A 16,893-nucleotide genomic window follows, 5' to 3' on the forward strand; every position below is an offset into this window, starting at 1 on the left:
ATTATTAGAGGTCAATTTAATATTTCATGCCAATTTACAGCACTATAACTAAGAAGACCCAAAGAAAATTTATTCTCAGACAAATTGTGTTTTCAGCAAAATATATATATTTATATATATATATATATATATATATATATATATATATATATATATATACAATTTTGATATCCTGCACACCTACCGTGCACACTTTTGTGAGCACCGATGAGGTGTCACTCATCCACTGCATGCGTAATTTTTCTATATTTCATCACATCCAATGAATGAGTGACACTTCATCGGTGCTCACAAAGGTGTGCACGGTAGGTGTGCAGGATATCAAAATTATATATATATATATATATATATATATATATATATATATATATATATATTATAACGCACGTACATGTATATATTATATATAATATAACACCGACATTATTTGTGGGGTGGCATGACAAATTTTTCTACACGTAAAATTGTAGTTATGAGTCGTAGACTATGCCACGACTTCATATTAATTTTAGTCATAAATATAAAAGAAATGCGTGGAAAGAATATCACATGTTTTCATTGCCAAATTACAAATAAAAAAAATATTCAAATTACTTTGTATTAATCGAACATTTTTTCATTATTTTAAGATATATAATAAATTTAGATAATAATATGTAAATCATGGAAAATATTAATAATTTAATATGGTCTCAAAACGATGGTAAGAGCACCGTTCAAAAACGATGGTAAGAGTAAGACATTATTAAATCCTTGTTTATTTCTTACTTAATATTATATTTAGGTTCTGTGATTGAATTGTTTTTTAAAAAAAGGAATGAACGATATTTTTGTCTTGTCGAATTTTTTTTTAAATGAAAATTTGTTGAATTGTTTTTTAAAAAAGGGAATGAACGATATTTTTATAATGTCGATTTTTTTTTTCTTTTTTGAAATGAAATTTTGTTGAATTTTATTTTCAAGCTAAAGAAATTGTTTTAAAGTTTGTTAATGTCACGCCCCGAGCTCAGGCCTGCATCTGCGTGACTGCCCAATAGGCCCATATAGCAACTATTTTGTTTTCGTTCTCGCTTTACGAAAATGATTAACCCAAGTTGCTATAGAAAATCTTTGATTTTTTCGATGTGGGACAAGAGTATCACAGTTAAGATTGAGATTTTGATCTAATTTAACCTAAAAGCTTGTTCTTGAGAGATAGTTGTCCAAGTTCATATATAACAAAATTTTAAAGACTTAATCTAACAGATATGATATATTTAATATGCATTCTCACATTAAAAAATAAATAAGTAAAATTTACAAGATATTATTGAACGACTCATGATGCAATGTGTTTTGTATCTGACAGCATGTAAAAACTAAACAAGAAACATAAATTGAAAAAAATAATTGAATTTTCCGATTTGTTGCTCAGTTTTAACGAAATTCGGTACATGTATGTTTACTATATTTTTGTTTCGTTTACTGGGTCCACTTTAAAAACACGATCGGTATTTGTTCCCTCCATTTGATGATTACGAGCATATACCATATTACCATCTGTTAACCTCCAAAAATTTAATGAAAATAAAAAATATTCTGTTTTAAATGGGTATTTATTCCCTCTACATTTGATGATTATTATTATAAGTAAAAACCCTCCACATTTGATGATTATTATTATAAGTAAAAAAATAAAATACCCATTTAAAACAGAATATTTTTTATTTTCATAAAATTTTAGGAGGTTAACAAATCGTATATGCTAGGCAAGAATAACTTAAGCTCGTATCATTAAATATTAGTATTAAATCATAAATAACATTCATTGACTATATTTTATTCCACAAGAAAATAAGCAAAGACTTATAAAAAGAATATATCCGTCCATATAAAGTTTCGTCATGATAACTCTCATGACATTGACTCACGGGTTAATTAAAAAAATCTCATATCTGACACGATCTATGAAAAAATTATTTTTAGATAAAAAATATTATTTTAATATGGATCAAATCGATATGTCATTTGTTTTTTTTTTTATGCTTATTTTTTTCTTTTTCTTAATTAAGCTCCGAATATTTTTTTCCACGGATGGAAAGATAATTCAAACCATAGAAAGTATGGTTTGACGGCTGCCAAATTCCTCGTCGCTTCTTTCGACATGTTTTTTATTTCATAAATTTGATTAGTCATCTCCAAGTTTCAGCAAATTATCCAAAATATATCTTTATCAACGGTTGAGTTCATGTCAGCAAAAAGACAGTAATCAAATGGTCCAAAATGATTAAGTACTACTTTCTCTGGTCTAATTTGATTAGGGATTGGTTTGGATTCAATACGACTCTAAAGACTCCATGGTCTGTTTTTTTTTTAAACTATACAAAGGCTACAATAGTTTTCTTAATTTTTCCACAAATAGTATTCACAAGAAACAAAGTTGCTCACAAACTGGAAATTTTGAAACGAATAAAAGTTGATGCGGGTAACCCATCTCAAGGAGGACCGATCAACACTTGCCATGTATGCTATACCGAGAGCGTTCAATCTGATTTCTTGGATACATTTTGGTTCGGGGAATGCCAAGCAGCTGTAGAATAAGCTGAAACCGCAGAACAGGTCACCAACAAGGAATACTTAGCCACACCGATGCTTTTCTTTGCAACCAGCCACAGCGTTAAAATGAATCCAATCCAACCTGATTTCGAAGGTGAACATATGATTTTGTGCCAAACTTACTATATGAAGAAGCTAAAGGGGACGTGGTATACGGAACGAAGCCTAGACTTTTGGGACTCAACAAATGGACGCATGCAGAAAAATATAAACAGTGAACGAATTCGTGCAGTTTTCATATAATTAACGAACCTAAGCTAAAATGTGTGAAACACTGGCCAAAAATGTATATCATGACAAAAAGAAAACAATATCAGTACCTGTAGCAAAAAGAACAGCTATAACCGAAGAAATAGCTGCTGTGGAAATGATAAATAAAGCAACCGATAATGCCCCAAAGTAAATGGCTGCCACAAAGGCGAAGAATAGAGTCAAGCATCCTCCAGCGGCTGCCAAAGACACGAGAAGGGATATGACCACAGCATTGAAGGTCGCCGCAAAGAAGAAGAGCATGAACACTAACAATCCTGTCAAGGTGACAACAGCTATTGTCCCAGCCTGGAAAAATATAAAAGTTTGATCAGAAGTTAAAGGACAAAAATCTTCAGAATAAAAAGAATCGTAAAGTTTCAGTCCCTTTTTTTAAAAAAATGGATGAAATATATTATATGACTCATGAAATCAATATTCAAAAGTAGCCAAAAACTTTCTCCAAAAGATGTGCTCGAATGCAACCTCTGAAGTCTGAACCTTTTATACTTCACAAAATTAAATATGGAATTAAAAGATGTGATTGAGAAAGAATCCAAAACTTTTGACAGGTAGCAAATATAAGCACACAATCACATTATATGAGATCGACCATTTTTTCAACTGTAGCTACTTCCAAAGAAAAGATTCCTTTCGTTTTTATTTGTAAAAAGAAAGTCGTGGAGAATTTATAATCAATCAGCCTAGAATTTCAAACCCAAAATTTTCAATTCGTCAAAAAACATATATATGGGTATCAACCCAGAAACAGAGCAAAAGCCACTCACTGAAACTACGAGAAGCGCACGGAAGGTTCCGCCGCGGCGAGTCCAGAGAAGAGCACGAAGACCAGTGTTCCTCGACGCATCACAAAGCAGAGGAATATTAACTGATAGCGAAGCTTTGATCCTCTGCAGCAGCGGAGCAGAAGCATAATCTGAATCCGGATCGGGGAAGAAGATCGTTGAGAACAAACGATTGAGAACATCGTAAAGAGTCGATTCGTCAATTGTTTGCTGCCCAGTGTCGCCTTGGATCAATATTCCGTTGGTATCATCCTCCGCCATTGTTGAATATCACGTCTGCAGGAAAAGTGAAATTGATTGGGTGGCTTATGCATAATAATGTGACCAGTGAGCTTCCGACACGTAGACGATGACGGTCCCCGGTTTTACCCACCCCTAGGCTGCCGACATGCAAGATTCCATATCGATACCTCGCAGGTGATTGTATGATACACCACCCCGTGCCTTCTTTTGTAATGTTTGTTGTATAAAAATATCGATTCAAGTTTAGAACCCTATGTCATATTTGTATTTAAAAAGTAAAATAATTGAAACAAAATTAAATTATTCGTTACGCATAATTAAAAAACGATGATATTTATCTAAAAATTACATATAATTATCAAGTGGACAAATATTACTGTAATTTTTTTATATAAATTTTCAGATCAAATTCTTATATAACTTTTTCTATGTTTTTTAACAAGTTTTTAATCCACAATCACCTGAACGAGCGACAGAGTCCATTTGCTCGGAAATCGATACTCTGTCCTCTTCTCATTCTCTTTGTATGTGCTCGCGTGCGAAAATGGAGATTGGCGTGGTCTGTAGTTTTGCTCCTACTGCGCTGTTCTACATCGTGAGGTCCGATGTCTCGGATCACAAGTACAATGCCGGGGATCCAGACCTTTTCATAATCCCAGGTGAAAAATTTAACCTTTTGCTCTCTTTAATTGGGTTGGCGAAAAAGCCGACTGTGTGTGCATGTATATTGAGTCGCTCAATCGATTTTTGTATTTGCTAAATTGTTCTGCGTTCTTAAGTCCAGTTTGAAGTTTTACAGTTATGATAAGAGTGATGGGGTTCTTATCTGCTTCATTTTTTAAAGAAGATGCGTCTGAAAGTTCTAGTATCATCGGATTGTTTGAAACGAGTTTCATGGAATGAAGTTTTATTGGAAAGTTCTCTTTAAAATGATTTTGATTCTTCGTATTGCTATGTCACCTTTATTTTCTTTCTTTTGTATGAAGGCCATAATCACAGCTAAAGCAAAAAGTGAAATCTTCTATTTTAATGGACACATAAGATGAAACCTGTTCTTACGTATTCATTAAAAAGGAGGGGAAAGGTGCTAGGCATGCCATGCATCTGATTGAGATCTTGAATGAATTTATTTGAGCTTTACAAACAAATACTTCTTATCGATTTTTTTTTTAATTGAGGTGCTATGTATGACGAATATTCTTAGTTGTGTTAAAGTGTCAGGTGATTAAGTTGATTGTGCTTAAACTGTAAAGATCAGCTTTGGTTTTTGCATTTTTTTTATGGTGAACCGATGAGGATGATGCTTGTTTTTTAATGCCAGCGAATCATGCAGTTTCTTTGATCTTCCATTCTGTTCCCCAGGTTCTCGTCTTGTCTTTTTTGCCTCCTGTTTTATTTACAAATATAAACTAGGAAAATTATGAAATGTACTGATTTCATGCCAATGGTGGATACTCCTCGGTAGCTGATGTAAAAGAGAAGGAAGAGGCTCTTGGGGAAGTTTTGAATGGAGATCGACTTGTCAGTGCCCCATATAAACTAGACTTTTTGCACTCTGAAACTGTTTCCAACAAAAGTTAACTAAGGAAGAAGTTTAACGCTTTCATAGTGCTGTCTCAAAGGATTACTATTTCCAAATGTACTATGATGATTTGCCATTCTGGGGTTTCTTGGGGAGAATTGAGAGAAAAGAAAAATCCGATGCCAGAGAATTCAAATTCTATCTATTCAAGCACCTTCATTATTAAAATTTTCACAATAAAAATGTGTAATTGAGATTAATGCACGAGCAAACCCAAATGCCCTGTAGACATAACAGGGGACAAGGAAACTGATGTAGAGTTCATATACTCTCTAAAATGGAAGGAAACAAGCCTCCTTTTGAGAAGAGAATGGAGAAGTATTCACAGTCTTCTGCAATGCCTCAGCACTTGGCAAATTCACTGGTTCTCGATAATCAACTCCTGTGTGACAGTTCTTCTCCTGACTGGTTTTCTTGCTACTATTCTCATGCGAGTCCTTAAGAATGATTTCATTAAGTGAGTACGATCTTACTTGGTTTTATCTATATCTACTCTTCTCTGTTTGAAATTTCTGACTTCTAATGTTTGCAATATAATTTCATTAATGTAAAGATATGCTCATGATGAGGAGACAGTTGAAGATCAAGAAGAGACTGGTTGGAAGTACATTCATGGTGATGTATTCAGGTACCCCAAATACAGATCTTTGTTTGCAGCATCTCTTGGTTCTTGCAGCAAGTTGCTTACCCTGTAGGTATGAATCTGAGCTACTTTTACTGAAATTCATCTCAATCTAACTGACTTCTGATCATAAATTGTTTTAAGTTTTCTAATTTCTATAATCTCTAACGCGCGGCACGGTGTTCATTTTTATCCTTGCATTGGTCGGTGTGTTTTATCCATACAACCATGGAACTCTATTCATTGCATTGGTTGTCATTTATGCACTTTGTCTGGGATTGCTGGCTACACTGCATCCTCTTTCTATGGCCAACAGAAGGAACCAATTGGATATGTATGGGTTGTATCACCTTCCTCAACAACATTTTTTACTCTGATGCAGTTGTATGACCAGTTTTCCACGTCATAATCATGGGTCAAAATTAACCATGTGGGGGGTAATTCATTCTTTGAGTTGTTTCTTAAAGTAAATGAAAGGAGAGAGCGAGAAAGTGTATAGATGCTGAGTTTTAAAATGTTCAGTGGAGATGCCAAATATTTGCATTAAAAGGCGAAATTAGAACATAAAAGTTTGGAGAGAGCCAAATCATACCCTGTGTATAAATAAATGTCTATCGGCAGATTTCTGAGGGAAGAGGGTGGCTATCCAAATCATCCTCCTTTTGGCTTTGCATTAACTGATTCTGATGCTGTATTCTCATTTTGCAGGTTAGGAACCTAACCTCTGCTTCCTTACTATTGTTGTCATTGCATATAATGCCACTGCGGCATTGCCATTCGGTACTATTGTTGTCATTTTTCTTATATGACCTCTTGTGACATCCCCATTATTAGTCTTGGGGGGGTTAGCTGGAAAGAATAGCAAAGAAGGATTCCAAGCTCCATGTCGTACCACAAAATATACCTTGGAGCTCTGTCTCACATGGCAATGGCTTGGCTCTTGCCTTTCAGTGCCATATACATTGAAATCTACACACGGTCAGATATGTCGGGCTTTATGCAAACTTCGGTTTTCTTCGGATACATGGCGTGCATTTGCTATGGCATCTTTCTCATGCTTGGAACTGTTGAATTCCATGCAGCAATCTTTTTTGTCCGACACATTTATGGTTCGACTAAGTGCTAGTAAGCCGAGCTACTGGACTTTATTGTACTCCTACACGTTTTATAAATATGGTCGGTATTTTGCTGTGGAAGAAGAGACTAGGGGCAATAGGACTTTACAAACGGAGATCATGTCATCTTTTACGTCGCCATTCTTGAAAACTTACGTTTTCTTCAAGAATTATCGTCTTTTTTTTAGGTTTTTAGTATACTGGCATGAACTAGATATCTAATAATTCATGATACAGTTGGGCACGAAACCATCGTAGGACGAACGGAAACCCTGCAAGTCAAACCGTAAACTTTCATGACCCCGAGGAATCAGTCAATTTAAGCATTTCATCCAAGCACATCATCTCATAAATTGACTCAGAAAAAGGAAAAAACTAGGGAGAGGCAAAGATCCAAAAAGAATGTCACAAAGTAGGTTGTATGCTCAGGTACCATCTCATTACGTGCCCTGCTCTCGAGAATCTGCTATTAATCTAATGAAAATAACACACTGCGTATATTACAGATGAATTTCCTTCATTCATTACATATCAACGCGTGCCAGGTAGCGTTTGCCATCTATCTTCGTGTCTGAATAATATTCATTTTTTGCCAGGGTTGATTGAAATACAAAGCACTAAAGAAATTCGAAATGCAACATAAAGTATATAGTTGACAGGAACATAATCTGAACTCAACCCATGTCCGGTGGTTGTCAAACAAATTCATGCCCGTTACCTCCATGATGAACCACCGAGTCTAATCACCTCCTCAGTACCACTAGACCGGCTACGACCCTTGTCTTTGCCTGCATCCTCCTTTTGGTTGTTCAAGTCACCATATAGATCCTTAAGTTTGGCTAAATTACTAGAAGCAGGTGCCTTTTCACGATTTTGATCATATCCGATCCTTTCGTGAATGCTTTGACTTCTGCTCCTGCTTCTGCTACGGCTCCCACTATGGAGAGAACTACCTTCTCCACGACGGTGCCCTTCATGTTCGCTCCTATCATAATCCCTTCGATAGCTATTTCTGGATCGTCTGTCATAATCAGGCCTCCTATCTCTATCTCTATCTCTACCTCTACCTCTGTCCCTACCTCTCCCATGGTCCCTGTCACGGGAACGGTCATTATCCCTCTCTCTTTCCCGCTCGCGGTCTTTGTCCCTGTCCCGATCCCTGTCTGAATATTCTCGATCTGACAAATCATGGCTCTGGCTCCGATGGTGATTGGAGGACTGTCTAGAATCGGCAACTCTATCATAAGATGGAGTTATTGTTCGACGAACTGGAGATGAATCCCTAGTTGATGCACGGTGTGGAGCACGCTGACCAAAAGAGACGGAAAGGGCAGCTTTGACAGAAGGTGGCCTCCTGGCAGTCTCCTCAGATCCACGAGTGGTCTCACCAGTAGTTCCGCAATGTTTTGTAGGTAGTTTCATATTTTCAAGATTTGTTACAATGGTTCGCAAAACTGGAACAGGGATCCGTGGGAAAAGAGTGTCAAAGTAATACTGCATTCAGAAACAAATAGTGAGGAATGGAAGCTTAGCAGTGGATGGAGAAATTTGGAGATATAAAGTGGTGAAAATAACCTGTCCAAGAAGCAAATCACGTACATACACACCCATCGTGGTCATTCGGCCGTTTGAACCAGGAGAGAATTCCTGACGTTGAATAAAGAATGTCCACAGAAATCAGCTTTATCATATGGCGACACTCAACTTGGTTAAAATTGGAAGGTATGGAAACCAAAATAAATAAACTAGGGCCTATACAGTGAAGCGCTTAAAGATGCCACTGTAAAACTAAATGACAGTTTCAAAGAAAATTTTAATCGAAAAAAGATGTCAGTTCTTCAAAATCCATGAAGTCAACCCCCACCCCACTCCTTAAACTACGCATGAAACACATTATGAAACTTTACACAGAACTGGAAAGTGTTGACTGACATTAATTTTCACCACTCTATCCCAAAAATAACAAGATCTTCGTTAAATCATGGTTATCACACAAGGACAGTTCACCTGCACAAGAATCACGCTGATGCACCACGGCGGGATTGAGAAATCCTTCCTTCCTGAGCCACAGGGTATAAGAAACAAGAACAGAAGATTCCCAAATAAAAGAAAAGCTCTATTCACACTAACCCACAGAGAAAGAGCATAATCTTATGAGTAAGCAGTGCTCAATATCACGTAAACTGAGTTTGTGAAATCAACACCATATAAAAGTAAATGGCACAAGCATGAAAGATAATTTCTAAATTCATTGTTTGATAAAGCGGAGATTTTTTCCGACGTTTCACGGAAGTAACACCTGCTACATTTGGCAAATGATCCTCCAAGACTCAATATTTCATATTAATATCGAGACATATAGACCAGATTTGTAACAGACCACACACAGCACATACTATCCATCTTATTTGGACTTAGCACTAAAATGTTTCAGGCATATTATGCTTCAGGAAATGCCACAGTAAATATGTGCATTCCATTACCTTAAAATGGCATGAAAACTCAGAATCACAATAATACATAACAAATAACAAGCAAGAAAATGAGCCATTTTCACACCTCGTCATCCTTTAGGTATGGTTCGTACCAACTCCATATTGTCTTTGAATCTGCAACATATCGTAAATACAGAAATCCAATCTGCAAAAGAAAATGTGTACCTTAGTCATCTCAGTAAATGCTTCGGGATGAAAAAATTTAACTGAGTGTAAAGCTAGGTGCTCAATTTGGTGCAGGTGATGCATGATTTATGCCTTGCAAACAAGAAAGTAGTTGAAATCTAGTTTCAAACCAAGTTAGGCAAGATAAAAAGCAATATGGAACATAAATTAAATGGTCAAATGCAACTAAAATTTTAATGACGAAGAGGCAACTTTAGTCACTTTTAACACTATCTGGAGCTAAAAGAACCTCATATCACAAGTATGAATTCGAACAATTTAATTAATTTAACTCATAATAATTCATGCCCAGAATACATAACTTGCTTTGTAGCTATTTCTGCATAATTCAATATTTATAAAAAGCTGGGGCTCCGAATTTATAAAGACATAATACATGTGATGCCAAAAATCTACTTACTGCTCTTATGTAGGGAGAATCTGGGTGCTTCAACAGGCCGTGCATTTGCTTGACAGTGAGTTTCATCGTAAAGAATTTGTAGAGAAGGCAGAATGCAGTTGAAGGCCCCCGACAGTTGCCAGTCATCCATGGTTCCACATGTGTAACCGTTGTATAAATCTCATCAATGACTTCATGATATGTTTTCAATCTCAAAAGGTCTCGAAAGTAATCAGAAGAAAGTATATTCATGCACAGGACCTTTTCAAATAGTAGATCGATTGATCTTCCAGCTGATTTTATCTCAGACATTGTAAATCATTCAGTTGCCTGCTCAATTCGCAACAAAGTCGTAAAGTTTAAACATGATTGATCACACATTGGAGAAAAAAAAATATAACAGTAAAATCAAAAGTAAACCAGAAGCAAACAAAGAAACTGAAAGTAAGGTCTTAGAACTTAACCTGAGAAAACACAAGAATGTCGCTTTTGTCATTTATAGAGCTCAAATTTAGTTAAGCCAAAAGCTTAAATATAACAAATATGATTATAAAGGAATGTATAGAGCGTTTAAATTTACACAACTCCGCAATTCTTGAAATTGAATTTTCTTCTTCAAATGTTCGAATATCTCAGGGAAATTTGAATATAAAGTCCCGCGGCCAAACTCAACTGTGTTAAAATCCAACCCCATGTAAAGCTCACATAATTGCATTCAGAATTCGACACAAAAAAAACATATATCACTAGTCAAAAATTGTGTTCCGGTTACCGTAATCGAGACTGCACATAGAAGAATGACGCTCAAACATTAATTTCACGATACGACACAATTTCGAAAGAGTAAAAATAATAATTTAAGAGCTAGCTGTCTGTTTCCTTCAAGAAATTATGGTCGCTTTGACAAAAATAGTAATCGGAGAAAGGAAAATTAAACATTTTCTTACCTCGAAGGAATGAACAGAAGAGCGATGGAGAAAATCGCGAACCCTAAGCGTGAAATTTGATATTTCGAAACGGTGCCACCGACATACAGCATGTTAAAGCATGGGTTGGGCCCAAATCCAAATACGTAATTATTTTAACTTTTTATTAAAAAATGGACATATTAAATCTTGTGAATAAAAATAAATTATTTGAGATAATTTTTCCATCAAGTAATGAACTAGCTAGCTGAATATTATATTTATGTAGTTGAAAATGAAAGCCGTTAACAATATATATATATATATATATATATATACAGTTTTGTTATCCTGCACACCCACCGTGCACACCTCCGTGAGCACCTATGAGGTGTCACTCACCCATTGGATGCGCAATTTTTCTATATTCCATCACATCCAATAGGTGAGTGACACCTCATAGGTGCTCACGGAAGTGTGCACGGTGGGTGTGCAGGATAACAAAACTGTATATATATATATATATATATATATATATATATATATATATATATATATATTATCTCCTAAAATAATACAATTTGCTAGCAAATCAAAGCTGGCTAAGACAATACTAGACTGTAAATTTCTTGTAGATCGATCATAGTAAAACATACATCTGATGTTTTATATCTATTTACTTTCCGAAGAATTAAAAATAGATCGATGGACTGCTCTTTGCTGGGTGTGGAGTCTGAATTCGATCCGTAGGTTTTGTACTTTCTTTCATCTCAATTTTTTTGGATATATCTTATCTTTTCAGATACAAGACAGCATGCTTTACAAAGCACGATAGTTTTTTTAAAGTGAAACAGCAGCAGACATATTTAAAAAAAACCGGAACCTTGCAAAGCAGGAACAGATCGGGTCAGCTCACAGCCAAATAAAAATATACCTCGTACGTGAATTAAGTTTAGGAGAATGGAAAAACTAGTAATATGTTTAGGAGAATGGAAGACGAAGACATTAAACTCGTGAACAAAACTTAACAATAACACAATAAAAAAGCGTTAAATAGTATCCGCTCAATCGGTTTCTCGATTCACCACCTCTAATAATACACGACATAATTAAAGAAAAGCCATATAGTCAGCCTAGCAAACTCCATTAGTTTTCTTCTTGTCAGCAACCAGCTTCCTCCAAGCAGCAGTGATCTCCCTCTGCACCTGTATCGCCGTCTTCTTCACCATGGCCGGGGGGTGTTCCTCCATCACAGCAGTGGCAGCGAGTTTCTCTGTGACCCTAGCCGGGAGAGAATCGAGCTCATGGACGACCTTCTCTATGTCCAAGACAAGCCTCTCGGCTAGCGTCCTCGAAAAATCCTCTCGAATCACCACACGAAGTACTGTCACGTGCTGGGCGTCTGGAGGCATGGTGTAGGCGGGGACAATCCATCCAAAGCGGCGGAGCGTTTCGGAGATTTCGAACTCGTTGTGGCGGGTGCTGTCCTTGAGGGAGAATGCCACAAGCGGTACTCCATGATCTTTGGAGATGATGTTGAAGCGTCCTGTGCGCTCTAGACCTTGTTTGAGTACCATGGCGTTCTCCTGACAGTTTTCCATTATGTTTTGGTAACCCTGCATATATTTATCATAATTTAATGCTCAGATTTTCGATAAAGATTATATCCAAAAATTACAAATCTTTTATCTGCTTGATATATTATTCTTAATCGCTATGACGCATGCGGCAAATATTAAAAGCTACACAAACCTCGTAACCCAAACGAATAAGCTGATAGTACTGAGCAATGACCTGACTAGAACCTGCAAGAAATTGAGCACATTCTATCAGTTAGATGAAACCAACTGCAATGGGGAGCGATAATAATTTCCGATGAATGTGAAATGTGAAGAATTGAAAAGTGAGAGTAGATCGATATATAATATAATTACCTTTAGAGAAATTGAGTGTAAAAGTGGGCTGATCGGCTCCGAGATAGTTGATGTGAAAAATGAGTTCCTCTGGCAAGTCCGTTTTGGTCCTCCACACAACCCAACCAATTCCAGCGTACACTAGCCCATACTTGTGCCCACTCACGTTTATACTTTTCACCAATGGCAACCTAAAATCCCACTCCAATTCTGGATAAAGGAATGGCGCAATGAACCCCCCACTTGCAGCATCCACGTGGATTGGTGTATCCCATCTGCACCATCAATTACAATAATATTCATTTCCAGATACACGCAAGATAATGCATCCAGTGTCAAACATAACATATATTGAGAGTACTGTTGCAAAAGATCATATATACGTACCCGGTTTCTTTGTTCTTCTTGAGCAAGAGATCGTTCAATAGTTTAACATCTTCGAACTCGCCATTCAGGGTCGAACCCAGGATCGCTGCCACGCAGATAGTGTTCTCATCCACCATTTCCACAGCCTTCTCGGGGTCCATAACATAGTACCCATCTCTCAATTTAACTTCCTTAAGCTCCACTTCGAAGTAACGTGCGAATTTCTCCCAACATACCTGAACATTCGCACCGGTTACAATGTTGGGCTTGTCGTAGGGTTTGCCAAGTTCTTTCATCTTGTTCTGCCATTTTCTCTTGAACGCTAGCCCAGCCAGCATAATGGCCTCCGACGAACCAACAGTCCCCACGCCTACGGCCGCCTGGCCGTCCTCGAGTGGTGCGTTAAATAGATGTGCAATGATGTTGACACATCGATTCTGCATCCAAGCAGAAGCTTTTGTGAAAAACGGGCTTACATATATACCATGATATGCATAAAGATAGAATATGCATGAGTCAGTACTCGCATCTGAAATCAAAATGATAATATGAAATTTAATTGGTTTTTTAGGATAAAAAAAAAATCACAGAGATTTAGGGGAAGGCTACAATTTACAATTTTACTACCGTTACTCCTAAATAATTTAGCTTTGTTATATTAAGCTTGGAGCACCATTAAAATCCTTAACACATTTTTTTCCTAGAATTTTACGAATAATTAGTCAACCTAATTGGTTCTTATATATGAAAATATCAAATTGCGCCACGTTCTGTGTTTTATAAAATAAATTACTAACAATTACAGAAATTGATTGGGTTCAAACGACGATGTAACATCAAATTTTGGATATATACATATAATTTTTAATTATTTAAATCCAAAATTTTTAAAAAACCAATTAATCCAACCAACCAAAATAATTGAAACAGTGATAGATCTACCAATGTGTGTGTGTGTGTGTAGACAACGAAGTATTAGAAATCACAATGGCTGTCTATATATATAGGAAAAGTCAAAGGTGATCCAACTACATTATTTAATGGTCCCGCGATTAACGCAGCCGCCTGATATCAATTTATCCCCAACTACATTAATTTAAAGACAATAAATATAGAATCGAAACACACACTAATAAACACAAAATATATATAATGTAAAACGTACTGAGATCATTTGAACTGAAATAAATATTATCTAATTAAATGCACCGACGGCCACTGGAAGGACGAACCACTAAGCCCCGTAAGAATAAATATTAGTCGATCGAGTCACTACATCTTTAATTTCCAGTCTGTATGAGTGAGATAATAAACACAAAGACTACGTACGTGTTTGTGGGGGCATGGCATGCATATACCTTAATCCTAAACAAATGCAACCATTTTTTTCAAGTAGAGAATCCAATATTGATTGAAAATGTTAAAAATACAAATTAGATACTAAATTAATTAAACTCTTGATTGTCCAATTTACATACATTAAAAAAACTAAAAAAAAAAATATTAGCGACTTTGGTTAAGAATAATTGAGCATAAAAGTCAAGAGCATCATTTTGAAGGGGGGAAAATGGTATAAAGTTAATTTTCATTGAACCTAATTAATTAAAGGGGTGTGAATTTTAATACTTGCATTTCTTTTCTACGTTATTAAAGAATCCCATCGTGACTGTCTCTCAAAAGTCAAGAATACTTTAATATTTTGGAATGTGTCATTGAATACATCTAATCTGAATAAATAGAGATCGATATTGCGTAATTTAAAAATTATTATCTAAATAATTTAAGCAAGCTAGTCTAATCGGTGGGGCTTCGATCGATTTGTCCCTGATCAAGATCCGGTAGGCAATGGAGGGGGCATACAGTATTTAATTTGGAGTTTAGTGGACTTGCCTGTAGCTCAGTGGTGACAGGATACTCATCCATGTCTACGTAGTTTTTGTTAATGGAGGCCATGATGAGCTTGTCACACTCAGGTTCCATCCATGTCGTGACAAATGATGCTAGATTCAGCCGTGGATTCCCGTCCAGCATCAGCTCATCGTTTATGATCTGGTACGCTGCTTCTTTCGGGATCGAATTATCCGGCAATTTAAACCTGATCCATCCACAAACACAAATTTAATAAATAATAATAATAATCAGACAGATTCAGCAAACGGGTCGTGTTATAACACAGACACAGCTAGCATTTTCCAGCAAGGATCACATCAGCACAAAGACGTACGATGATTGCCCAAAAGATTTTTAAAATTGTAACATTCCGATGGAAATTGTGATGAGCGATTTAATTACCTGGGAAGACTGTCTCGAACGTATCGAGAACCGAACGTGCAGTGGACGGACACATCGGATTGGGAGGCGGTCTTGGAGAGAACCATCTTCGTTTATTAAGCTCAAAGAATAATTAGCTTGATCAGATGAGAGAGATGTATATATTTAATTTGTTGGGGTTTATTGTTCGTTTCTGTATACATATATATATATATATATATATATATATATATATAAATTTATGATTTGATTTAATAATATTTGCGTTTACTTTTCAATCGACAGGACTTGGCCAATGTGAGCTGCCTCCAATAGCAAGTACAGGGCCGAACCTTCCTCGCTTTCTTCCTTCACGATTCTTTTGCAACGGCCGGTTTTATTACAACACACGTACCGACGCACGTTATTCAATGGTTTTTCGTCAACCAAACATATTATAATGGTCTAGACTTGACATATTTTATTTTCATTGGGGTGCTTTTGCTTTTTCTTTATCGACATTGAATTGAGACTTGGAATTAGCAGTCAGATTTCTCAAACCAGACACAGCCACAGATTTATATATAATACAAAACAATTAACAATTAATGTTCTTAAATTATTGCATTTTTTCCAGTTCCAAACAATTTGCCAATTATATTTTGATGGAAAATATGACGAATTCTTAAATTATTGCACTGTTTCCAGTTCCAAACAATTTGCCAGTTATATTTTGATGGAAAATATGATGAATTTAGTTTTCAAACACCCAATTTAAATTCACGCGGCTCCATTCCACATTGTATGATCTTAAACCGTTGTAAGAATTGTCTTGTATTATATATACTAGCAACCGAGGCACACGCGTTGCGTGTGTCATGAATATATGAGACTAATATATTAAACATTCATGAGTTTATCTCACATGATATAAGTGTTGATCATAAAAAATAATATTCTTTTGAAACAGTAATATCATCTCATGTGAAATAATGAAAAAACTTCAATGTAAAAAAAGTAAACAAATAGTCAAAAAATTATCTAAAAATATGAGAATATCATCAAACTAAAATTTATTGAATATAAAAAACTAAAATTTGTCTTCTACATTCACCTAATAAATCGGGGAAAAAAAATTCAAGCTATAGATATATTTAAGCATTTTATGCATAAGCTAAACTCTCTCT

At 35.8% G+C, this 16,893-nt stretch overlaps 3 protein-coding genes and 1 pseudogene across 6 annotated transcripts; 1 reads left to right on the plus strand and 3 right to left on the minus strand.

Annotated features, from left to right (window-relative positions):
- Positions 1-2,320: 2,320 nt before the first annotated feature.
- LOC140822129 (uncharacterized) lies at positions 2,321-4,079 on the minus strand. Its single transcript, XM_073182878.1, has 3 exons — positions 3,633-4,079; positions 2,916-3,153; positions 2,321-2,677 (listed from the first exon to the last, which is right to left on the minus strand). Exons 1-3 carry the CDS (start codon positions 3,909-3,911, stop codon positions 2,523-2,525), a joined length of 672 nt encoding a protein of 223 aa, XP_073038979.1. The 5' UTR covers positions 3,912-4,079; the 3' UTR covers positions 2,321-2,522.
- Positions 4,080-4,231: 152 nt separating this feature from the next.
- On the plus strand, positions 4,232-6,936 carry LOC140822128 (transmembrane 9 superfamily member 2-like; annotated as a pseudogene).
- Positions 6,937-7,602: 666 nt separating this feature from the next.
- LOC140822127 (pre-mRNA splicing factor SR-like 1) lies at positions 7,603-11,326 on the minus strand. Of its 4 annotated transcripts, XR_012115905.1 has the most exons (6): positions 11,220-11,326; positions 10,294-10,602; positions 9,772-9,852; positions 9,220-9,272; positions 8,788-8,859; positions 8,466-8,706 (listed from the first exon to the last, which is right to left on the minus strand). XR_012115905.1 is itself a non-coding variant. In XM_073182875.1 (5 exons), exons 2-5 carry the CDS (start codon positions 10,582-10,584, stop codon positions 7,927-7,929), a joined length of 1,224 nt encoding a protein of 407 aa, XP_073038976.1. In that variant the 5' UTR covers positions 10,585-10,602; positions 11,220-11,326; the 3' UTR covers positions 7,603-7,926. The 4 variants fall into 4 exon arrangements, 3 of the variants coding, with proteins under 3 accessions (XP_073038976.1, XP_073038977.1, XP_073038978.1); XM_073182875.1 differs by lacking the exon at positions 9,220-9,272 and having other exon boundaries at positions 7,603-8,706; XM_073182876.1 differs by lacking the exons at positions 9,220-9,272; positions 11,220-11,326 and adding an exon at positions 10,737-10,880 and having other exon boundaries at positions 7,603-8,706.
- Positions 11,327-12,182: 856 nt separating this feature from the next.
- LOC140821796 (glutamate decarboxylase-like) lies at positions 12,183-15,910 on the minus strand. The gene is made up of 6 exons (XM_073182398.1): positions 15,749-15,910; positions 15,347-15,551; positions 13,478-13,893; positions 13,112-13,365; positions 12,930-12,982; positions 12,183-12,793 (listed from the first exon to the last, which is right to left on the minus strand). Exons 1-6 carry the CDS (start codon positions 15,832-15,834, stop codon positions 12,311-12,313), a joined length of 1,497 nt encoding a protein of 498 aa, XP_073038499.1. The 5' UTR covers positions 15,835-15,910; the 3' UTR covers positions 12,183-12,310.
- Between the last annotated feature and the right edge of the window lie 983 nt (positions 15,911-16,893).

The sequence above is a fragment of the Primulina eburnea genome, unplaced genomic scaffold (assembly GCF_022965805.1).
Source record: "Primulina eburnea isolate SZY01 unplaced genomic scaffold, ASM2296580v1 ctg739_ERROPOS11973397, whole genome shotgun sequence".
Taxonomy (NCBI): Eukaryota; Viridiplantae; Streptophyta; class Magnoliopsida; order Lamiales; family Gesneriaceae; genus Primulina; species Primulina eburnea.

What these genes read in the sequence shown, in the direction of transcription:
- LOC140822129 (XM_073182878.1), bottom strand. Translation starts at nt 3,911, where the DNA reads ATGGCGGAGGATGATACCAACGGAATATTGATCCAAGGCGACACTGGG. An exon ending in GTGCGCTTCTCGTAGTTTCA is followed by an intron (nt 3,154 to 3,632) that starts GTGAGTGGCTTT and finishes ATATTTTTCCAG; the next exon opens with GCTGGGACAATAGCTGTTGT. An exon ending in AGCTGTTCTTTTTGCTACAG is followed by an intron (nt 2,678 to 2,915) that starts GTACTGATATTG and finishes CTTCGAAATCAG; the next exon opens with GTTGGATTGGATTCATTTTA.
- LOC140821796 (XM_073182398.1), bottom strand. Translation starts at nt 15,834, where the DNA reads ATGGTTCTCTCCAAGACCGCCTCCCAATCCGATGTGTCCGTCCACTGC. An exon ending in CTGTCACCACTGAGCTACAG is followed by an intron (nt 13,894 to 15,346) that starts GCAAGTCCACTA and finishes GCTTGGATGCAG; the next exon opens with AATCGATGTGTCAACATCAT. An exon ending in TTATTCGTTTGGGTTACGAG is followed by an intron (nt 12,794 to 12,929) that starts GTTTGTGTAGCT and finishes AAATATATGCAG; the next exon opens with GGTTACCAAAACATAATGGA.
- LOC140822127 (XM_073182875.1), bottom strand. Translation starts at nt 10,584, where the DNA reads ATGTCTGAGATAAAATCAGCTGGAAGATCAATCGATCTACTATTTGAA. An exon ending in CATACCTAAAGGATGACGAG is followed by an intron (nt 8,860 to 9,771) that starts GTGTGAAAATGG and finishes ATTCAACGTCAG; the next exon opens with GAATTCTCTCCTGGTTCAAA. An exon ending in GTGATTTGCTTCTTGGACAG is followed by an intron (nt 8,707 to 8,787) that starts GTTATTTTCACC and finishes TTCTGAATGCAG; the next exon opens with TATTACTTTGACACTCTTTT.